Source organism: Leiobunum rupestre, chromosome 2 (genome assembly GCF_980474605.1).
Source record: "Leiobunum rupestre chromosome 2, qqLeiRupe1.1.hap1, whole genome shotgun sequence".
NCBI classification, from domain to species: domain Eukaryota; kingdom Metazoa; phylum Arthropoda; class Arachnida; order Opiliones; family Sclerosomatidae; genus Leiobunum; species Leiobunum rupestre.
The window spans coordinates 21380430-21390617 of NC_143385.1; the positions used below are offsets into that span (position 1 = coordinate 21380430).

The 10188-nt window shown below is 35.4% G+C and overlaps 1 protein-coding gene across 2 annotated transcripts; it reads left to right on the forward strand.

Moving 5' to 3' along the window:
- The first annotated feature begins 7109 nt into the window (after positions 1-7109).
- On the forward strand, positions 7110-9938 carry LOC149956320 (death-associated inhibitor of apoptosis 2-like). 2 transcript variants are annotated; one of them, XM_090164703.1, is made up of 3 exons: positions 7110-7181; positions 7396-7728; positions 9626-9938. In XM_090164703.1, the coding sequence occupies exons 2-3, from the start codon at positions 7624-7626 to the stop codon at positions 9725-9727; spliced, it is 207 nt and encodes a 68-aa protein (XP_090020829.1). In that variant the 5' UTR covers positions 7110-7181; positions 7396-7623; the 3' UTR covers positions 9728-9938. The 2 variants fall into 2 exon arrangements, with proteins under 2 accessions (XP_090020829.1, XP_090020828.1); XM_090164702.1 differs by lacking the exon at positions 9626-9938 and having other exon boundaries at positions 7116-7181; positions 7396-7778.
- Positions 9939-10188: the final 250 nt, after the last annotated feature.

Here is a 10188-nt window from a genome sequence, read left to right on the forward strand (position 1 = left end):
AAACCCATTAGTTTACGCGGAGATTGGGAAATTGCCCTGGTAGAAATTATTTATCCTCTATCTTTTTATAGCGTGAGCGAACCAATGGGATGCGGAATAGAAATTAAGGAATTACTATCGAACCCTCCAGCCCACATAGTAGATTACAAATATACGTACGACTTCCGCGAGATACCTCAGAGCTACTACAAAAATCCTCATGAACTTTAGGCTGTACTTAATGAAAGTACTATAAGTTTGAGCCTTATAATTCAGAGTACAATAATGATTCATCAGGAAAATTTTAATATAGTTTAGAAAGTGGACACGTACAATACACTTCCTATAGTAAACATTATTGCAAACTCAAGTTAAAGTCGGAGTTGAAGAAAATTTTAGTATTTAGAGATAATGTTACTAATATTTCACCTACGCTAGCAATCAGATCAGATACCCCTATGCAATTAAACTTATTCGTCCCCGATCTTATGTTCGTGTATTCGGATTTGGTTGGAAATGAAATGGTTTGGGATGCATTAGCCCCCCTTTTGCGAACAATTGTTGTAGATCAAAACGCGCCCCATGCATCAACCGTTTAAAAAATTTTCAATTCTCCGCATTACCTTAAACTGAGTAGAAATTATTTTGACAAAATCGACATTAATATAAGAACTAGTTTGGGTTAATTCGTGCCATTTCAGTTTGGTACAGTCACGTGTATTAGTACATTTACGACGATCTCCATAAAAAATGGCTTATCAGTACGTTGATAGAAATTGTCCCTACATGCAATATTATTTAAATCGGGCGGGGGGAGGAGTAGATTTACCTTATTTCTCGGGGTTTGTATTCCCATTCCTAAAACAGTCTGCCAAATACGTGGGAAAAAGGGCTCTTTCTACATGAAAGAAAGTACTCGGAGACGTCTTGCAAGGTTACGACTTAAAAACGTCAGCCAATAAATGAATGACAGAATCTGTGGACGAAATGGCTGCGCAAGAAGGTTCGGGTCGTTGCAAGAGAAGTAAAACTACTAAGAAAGCATTGAAGAAGCCCCGCGCTAAGAAAAAGAGTTCAGTTAAACGCCGCAAGCTCACGCGTACGGTTCGAGATATTTTTCATCTCTAAAATGGAAGTACTTAAAAGCGAATTAAATATTTTCAACGAACTACCAACTCAACTCAGCGTTGCAAAGGGACAATGGGTACGGTACAAACCAAACTCGTCTATCGACAGCAGTTCTATCATCGAATTTGTGGTACCGGGTACGAGAGACTCTTACACCGATTTGGCCATGACAATGATATATTGTAATCTCAAAATCGTCAAGACCAACGGTGACAACTTGGATGCCCGGTCTAACGTTTCGCTCGTGAACAATTCTCTGCATTCGCTATTCAAACAATGTGAATTGAAACTCAATGATACGATGGTTTCACCATCGGCCACGAATTACCCCTATCGGGCGTATATCGAAACCTTGCTCAACTTTGGGAACGATGCGAAAAACATTCACCTAGCGACATCTGGATGGTACAATGACACGGCCGTAAGTAGGGACCTCCTGGCGAACGCCGGATTCACGAAGCGTCAAGCCCTCGCCTCGGATTCAAAAGAAATTGAACTTTACGGGAACATTTTTTGTGACATTTTTATTTTCAACAAATATTTAATTAATGGCGTACAACTTAAGGTTTCACTAACTAGAAATAGCGATAATTTTACCCTTTTTAGCGACACTGCTGACGCGTATAAAGTCGAATTTATAGACGCTGCTCTAATTGTACGTAAAGTTAAAATTATGCCTACAATTTTATTAGCCCATCAGCAATGATTATTACGTAGTAATGCCAAATATAAAATTACTCGTACCGAAATTAAAGCTAAAACATTGGCTAGTTCGACTCAGAACGATAGTTTTGACAATATATTCTTAGGTCCAATGCCAAACAGAGTCATTATTGGTTTAGCCACCAACAAAGCGTATAAGGGCTCCGTTAAGTCTTATCCTTATAATTTTAAAAATTTCGATCTAAATTATTTGGCTCTATATTTCGATAACGAACAAATCCCTTCGAAAGCGTTGACCCCTAATTTTAATAGTAAACAATTTACGCTAGCCTATCATTCGCTATTCTCGGGAACTGGGATACACTACAAAGACGAGGAAAACCACATCGCGTTGGCTGACTTTCCTCTATGCTTTACCTTATACGCTTTTGATTTGACCCCTGATAATTCGGCAAGTGACGTCACGTTTTGGAACCCAGTAAAGAGAGGGTAACTACGCTTAGATTTAGGATTTGGTACCCCTTTAAAAGAATCTACGGTCGTTATCGTGTACGCCGAATTTCAATATAATTTACAGATAGTTAAAAATAGGTACATTATTCGAGACTATTAAAATGACTACGACCAACGTTGACTTATCTCAGGCACTGTATAAAACATCGAACTTTTTAGGCATTATTTCTTCCGATAATTTAAAACCCGTCGCGAAATATCCACAATCGCTTATTATTAAATTGATAAAAGAGGCGATACAGGTTCTCATTGGATTTGCGTCTACGTCGATGGAAGAAAACGAGGATTCTACTTTGATTCAATGGGGCTTCCCCCGTTTATACCCACAATCAGAAAATATTTAAATTCAATGTGTAAGACGTGAACATTTAGTAAAAGACGATTGCAAGGACTAACTAGTAACGTTTGCGGAGAATATTGCGTAATGTATATTTTGCATAGAACTAAAGGACAGAGAACAAAAACGTACTACCAAAAATTTCGAAAAAAACGACCACCAGATATTTTTACCTCCGAGGGGCCTTTGTACCCTGGAGGGGTATTACAATCACGGTGTCTGTTTGTGGGTCTGTCTGTGGGTCTGTTCGGTCTGCGAACGCGTTCGCAGTTTCCGTGCAAAGGTTAATCATTGCGTACGCAATGTCTCGAAATCTCTGCGTTCGCAGTTTCTCGTAGGGGTGGCAAAACCACCGTGTGACGGTGAGCGTTAACGGATTATTTTGCGAATGGGTTTGGTTTGGATGGTGTTTTTTCGTTAACGGTCACCGTCGTGACGGTTTTAACTCAGTTTGATTGGGTATTAAGTTATTGTAATGTTTATGCGTAGGTTGTGAATGTTGAGTTCGTGTTATGACGGTTGTGGGTGTTGAGTTTGTTGTGTGTGTATTATGTTGGTTGTGGATGTTGAGTTCGTGTTCTGACGGTTGTGGGTGTTGAGTTTGTGGTGTTTGTACGGCGAAATTATCTCCAACTTCTTAATGACTTTGGGACGGACCGAATGCTGAGTGTTATGCAACCACTCAACGTCCAATGGCAGGGTTTCCACCAATTGTACACTCTGTTAAATAAGTCTTCGGCCGTTGGGATTTTTGCACTTATTTGCGATTATCTCAAAAACTATGAAAGATAGCAAGTTGAAACCTTTTTATTTTTAAACTTTTACTAATATCTTTCATACCTATGTTTTGATTCACGGGCAGCATTTCCATATCCGCCGGAAACGCCAAATATCGCCCCTGAAACCTGCAATTGTGGATTCACAAGGGTCGATTCATATTTAGAAAGTGTCATTGTTATCCGGCTACGTCGAACGGCTGCTAAGATATGACCTATCGAACATTCGGGTCTAATTCGGAAAATTCTAAAATGCTCGAGGCGACCGAGAAGTAATAACTTATTGTTGAGGAAAAAAACAACTTTCGTCGTTTCATTGTGGGTAACACAAAAAGCATATATATAATGATTTAATGAGTTGTTGGAACGGTTTTGTTATATGCCGGATTAATAATATTGATTAATTAGGAATTTTAGAATTTTCCGAATGAGACCCGAATGTTCGATAGGCCATATCTAAGCAGCCGTTTGACGTAGCCGGATAACAATGACACTTTCTAAATATGAATTGACCCTTGTGAATCCAAAAATGCAGGTTTCAGGGGCGTAACAACATTATTAAAAAATATGTCAAAAACGATATTTGGCGTTTCCGGCGGATATGGAAATGCTACACGTGAATGAAGACATGAAATATATTAGTAAAATATTAAAAATAAAATTGGTTTCAACTTGCTATCTTTCATAGTTTTTGAGATAATCGCAAATAAGTGCCAAAATCACAACGGCCGAAGACTTATTTAACAGAATGTACACGGTATTCGTTTTAGTATCAATTTGCGACTTATTGGCGCCAGCCGGGAACCGAACCCGGGTCTGCCTCGTGCAAGAGATTTACTCTAACCACTCAGCCACCAACGCTTGGTATATTACGGTGCTTTGGCGAATGTCCTTTACAAAGTTATAACGTTAGGTACTATAATTTATTCTACATGATTTTAAATATTTATAAATTATATTAATCTTATATTTAATTAAATATTAATAAATTATATTTATCTTATATTTTATTAAATATTAATAAATTATATTAATCTTATATTTAATTAAATATTTATAAATTATATGAATCTTATATTTTATTAAATAATTAAAGTATTTTAATGTAAAAGTTGAATGTGATCAAGAATTGAATTCGGGTCACATTGTTACCACGCGGATAGTTCACCGCCGAGCCATTGACTTCCTTAGGGAATATATTTAAGTAAATGAACCATTATGACAAGGCGGGGTTTTTTTACTAAACGGATGAATACAATATCTGTGGATATTTTTTGTGAACTTGTTTTTATTTCGTCAGGAGTTGAACCGGGAGCGCGGTTTTAGGACTTTGATTCGTTGCCGCTGTGTTATTAGGCCAAAATTATTCGCTCGCTTTGGGACGAAAAGGGTACACCTTTTACCCCAAACTACCAACTTCTTCCATAGTATAACAGCCAAACTGTATTTTGGAGTTGCTCGCTATTTCCTTAAAATTACTCCAAAACTAGCAAATAGTTTTCACTTATTGTTTCCTTTTACGTTGTGTTATAAATCTGTAATATATTATTCAATGACATTGTTTAACTCTTTAATTGTCAGTATGTTTATTTTTTCGGATACGTTTTTTTGTTGTGTTTTTAACTGATCGAGATACCGTTCTTTTTGTCTAATCTTTGGTATTGTTGGTTTTTTCTATCTTATATTTGTATCTACTATTTTTTAAGTTTATTTCCTTTTTCCCGCAAAATTCGTCCAGTCTTTGAGGAACCTTTAAAAGCGTAAGTCATGCCAAAAGCTTATCCGGTTTCATTATAATAACGTGAAAAATCGTATTTGTGAATGGTAAGGTGTTGCGCTTCTTGATATTATACTTTCTATAAGTATTTGAACTAATTTATTGCTTGACTGCGTTATAATATATTTCTATGAATTATTTTGTTTCTGAAGTCTGATTGCTTGACTGCGTTATAATATTTTCCCATGAGTTTTGTTTCTGAAGTCTGATGGATTAGGTTGTTATTGTGTATTTTTCTATTCGTTATTTTTATTTTTGATACTCTAATATTTTGAACTGGATATAGAATAACGTTACTTATGCGTACTTCGAATGTGCGTTACGTGGAGGGTATTTTCACGTTTTATTAGGATCAGTTTTTTTAATTTTAAATCTTTCGTCTTATTTGTATTTTATTTCGTTTTTTCAGTCGTATATTTTTTATCGAGTTGTATACATCGTGCGCTTACACTTATGTTGGTCTGGTTTGAAACTGGGTCGTTATTACTTCGTGATTTATTTTGAACTTTTTCTCGACTGATTAAGATGTTTAATTTGGAAAAAAAATGTGCGTTAAAGATGCAGCAAGTATTTCGTAAGCGAGAAAAATACAAATACCCTCTGTAGATATTTCTCTCATTAAAATTGGCTTCGTATTATATTTAACTGAAAAACTTGTACCGTAAAAAGGGTTAAATTGAATTGTGCATTGTTTTAGTACGTCTAACTCACTGTTGTAACTACTTAATTTATAATATTCGGAATAAGTTATACTCGGTTGTTTCGTCTCAATCATTTTAATTATAATTTAAATTTTAAACCGGGCGGGATTGAACCTGGATTACATCTTTAAGAATCATCTCAAGAAATTAATACCGCTAGAGACAATTCTTCCGAGGAGAGGTATATTTTGGCTTGCCAACTTATTATCTTTCGCAAATCATGCTAGAAAAATTATCACATCGAATTTGGCGATTCCATTAGCTAGAGAGGGAGGTATGGTGACTGACTGAAAAAAAATCCGGTTCCAGAAGATAAAAAAATATTCCCACGCCATCTGGTATCTTTAAGAGATATGACCTGACCTCTATCGAAAACATGAGCGCGCTTCTACGAACGTCAAACCATTTACTTTCGAATAAAATAAACCATTCAAAAAACAAAACAAAATCAAAAATAATCAGGAAGTATTGGTATAATAGTTAGGACAACGGGGTGGTTTACGCAATCCAGCATGAAAACAAAACATTGGTAGAAATATATTATTGCATTATTCCCGCACGTTCTATTTAAAGTACTTTCTAAAAGTCATTGAAATCTGTTACCGTCATGAACCATTGAAAGATGTTTTCTAACCGTCATTAACAAAATATCTTCGGTAAACGCAATATAAGATTGGTGAAAAAAACTTTGCCTTAGATAATTTATTTGAGATTTAGTTAGCTTTGGGCCTTGTAATGATAAAAAAGATTGAAATTTGACTCGGCCATTTTATTTAATAATATAAACTCATGTACGCGAAAAGACAATTGTAAACAATTTTTCCTATGTAACTTTTTTCACTCTGAATAAATACTTTAAAATGTAAAAAAGACTCATTATTGAAAAAAAAACATAACACTTACCCATTTTTTATCAATCTTTTACGTAACTCAATTTTCCAAGAGGATTGTTTTCCGTAAACATTTTCAACTGAGAGCTCGATTTTGATATCGTCAACGTGGTATTTCAAAAACTCTCGTTCGATGAGCAAAAGGTTTTTTCCAAATACTCAAGTGGGTTAATATGTGACGTCAATCATTAAAGGCAGTTTAAACTTAAGTGTACAGATCTGTTATCGCAGAGAGAGAGACAGCCAATAGAATTTGAGGGTTATTTATAGTTTAGATCACGTGATGAATTAATCTCAACAAGATAGGAACTGATTATTTCTCCACGCTCCATTTCTCTTCGGCGCATTGACGAGTAAAGACATGCTGTCGGATAGTTCCGTCTTTTTACAGCTCAGCAAAGAATTTCCAACCGTAAAGTAAGTAACTATTTTTAATTTGTAATAGACTATATTTTTAGACATATTTAAAACAATTTGCATATTGAAAAAAGCGTTTTATATTGAGAATTTTAGCGTAGAAATTTAACCATATTGATAAAATTAGGTTTAGTAGGCTTAGTGTTAAATTTAGGCTTCGCATGTAGGCTTGGAGAATGTATCATTTGAAACTATACAAAAATATTTGGTCTAGATCAGTTAAGGACTTCGAAGCGTATCGACTTGAAACGTTTCACCACTGGAAAAATCCACATGTCGCCAAAGAAAAACCAGCGGAGGCCGGATTCTACTATATTCAACGGGGCGATGAAGTACGATGTTACAAGTGTCATGGAATCTTAGGAGACTGGGAATCAGGAAACGTACCAGAATGGGAACACGCCAGATTCTTTTCACACTGTCCGTCGAGGGATAATTCACCATGGAAATAAAGTACATCTTGCAAGAATGGGACATCCCGGCACCACCAAAGTCAGCGGCACTGGAGGACGACGACTTCATCTCTATTCCGGTCAGACGTCGTGAGGTAGAACTTTGAATTAAATTATTTATACAAGTTGCACTTGCAGAAGGTAGTTCGTTTCCACCCTTTAAATGAAATTGTTTATATCCCTTACGAAGATCAAATTAATTACAATTTTATAGATAAATTACGATTTAAACGGATTATATATAATGTCTAATTAAACATAGAACCAATTTTACGTAATCATGTAAACAAAGTTCTAAAAAAAATAATTAAATTTAAATAACTTGTTTTTATTGCCTAGAGATTAGAAATTAAGGGGGTTTGGAAGCGATAAAGAAATTCAGGGTAACGAGGGGTGAGAGAGATAATCTACTGATTACGGACTTAGGATTGAGAGATAACAATTATGGTTAATGGGGTGGGGAGGAGGGGCGTTCAGAGAGAATCTTCCTATTACAGTCTGGGGATTGGGGAGGGTAGAAAGGGGGAAAGCAGAGAGAGAGAAAATCTTCGTAATAAAGTCTGGGGATTGGGGGAAAGCAAATATAGAAAATCTTGCGATTACCGTTCAGGGATTGGGGAGGGAAGAAAGGGGGGAAAGCAGAGATATATATAATAAAACGCTCGGCTATTTCGAAGCCAACTTACTTTGTGTAAGCGAGGTATCCAAGTTGGCCATGTCGCGCAGCCAATCCGCGTTTAGTCAAAATACGTCACCGTTGCTATGGAAACGGAGATAAGGCGAAAGAGAACGGCTTTTCGCTAGGAATGTAGATTTGGCTCTTCCAAAAATTAATTTATAGTCATTAAAGATGGATAAAATTTTACGACTAATATTGTTGAGTATATTTAAACATGATCTTTCAAATAAACCCGAGTATTACCCATCCTGGACTTTTCCTTTAAATAAATTAATACATCTTATTTGTTTCCATTACTAGCATTGTTCATGTTTTTAAGCGAAATAAATGTATCAAGAAAAAATCTTGTTCCAAAGAAATATACATTTAATCTTATCTCAAACTTTTATTTTTAATGCATGTTCTATGAATCATTACAATTGTAGCGCATTGAAATCTATAAATTCATAAAATAAATGTTCGCGTCTGTAGTTAATAAGAAGAAAAAATATTAAAGGAAAAAGCTCAACACGTTAATAAAGAAGGTAATATAGCCCTGGGTCATTCGTGGCGGTGAAGAAGGAACAGGTTTTAGAGAAGACAGATAAGTGACTTTTAACAGGAAACTGCCTCGACGTGTTTTATGTTGTAAATTCCTTTTAAACATCATTGCCAATTTAAGTGTACAAAAAGGTGTTATAAATAGGTTGAAAAGCAAAACTTATACATAGGAAAATTTTTGTTCGTTGGTTTTTATATTTGACGAGACCTTTAGAAGGAAAACCCGATAAGTGTTTTTAAGTAAACTTAAAATAATTGAAAATGTCCGAAGCTTTTTATTAAAAATCACTTAACTTTCTTCTCTTATAACTATCCTTTCTTGACCGCTACGAATGACACGGGACTATCTTTAGTATATCACCCTTTATACTCAGGGTATAGACGAGCTTTTCCCCATAATGGATAAATTTCCGCTTAATATATCAAAAATGTTTTAATCTTTAAAACAAATTGGTATACGAGATGACACATCAAAACATTACGCTGACAGTTACTAAGTGCTCACTGATCTCGTTAAATAAATAAATTCACATTTAAGTTAAGCTATTAGAGAATATACTTATGAGTTAATGCTTTTTTATTGGATTGAATTTAGCAAACCGGTTTTTAGAAGCCACAGTTTTTCCACTTTAGAACGGGAACAGTATCTTAAATCATTAAGCGCGCTTAAGCCCTGGTTCTCAGCAACAATGTATACATCAATGAGGCAAAAATCTGGAAACTTTGAGGACCTTATAGTAACAAATCTATTCCATTTTTGTTCAATTATCCAGTTTCCAGACATTGATTCTTCAACGGTGTTGAAGACTGCAGTTTTTCCGTCGAATAACTACTTTGCTGAAAGTAAAGATCCTTCGTTGGACGCAATTGAGTAGGTATTCACTTGGCAGTCGATCTTGGTAAGGTGAAAATGAAAATCTGGGCTTTCAAATTCGTAGGGCACAGATGATATCAATATTTCTGATTTTTTCACAACTTCTCCACTTTTGTAGCGCATAAAAATGTAGAGTTTTGTGGTATCAATTTCCGTAAACGTTAAGTTCAACGGAGTCGGTTTATCCGATTGTCCGAGTTTGGAAGGCTGCACTCTGGAGCGGCCGTTGGCTTTCGTGCCATTTTCATAGTATGCAATCACTGAAATTATTATGATGGCCAGAAATGAGATGAGAAATATCAACTGAAATTCAAAAAATCTAAAATGTATCTTATATCTAATAATTTTAAAAACTGCAATAGAGAGTTGAACAATTTCTCTATTTCAAAGAAATCTGGAATTTCCTTACGTGACCGGAAATGAATCAGGTTTAGCAACAATGTTGTGGTGAATAAATTTTCA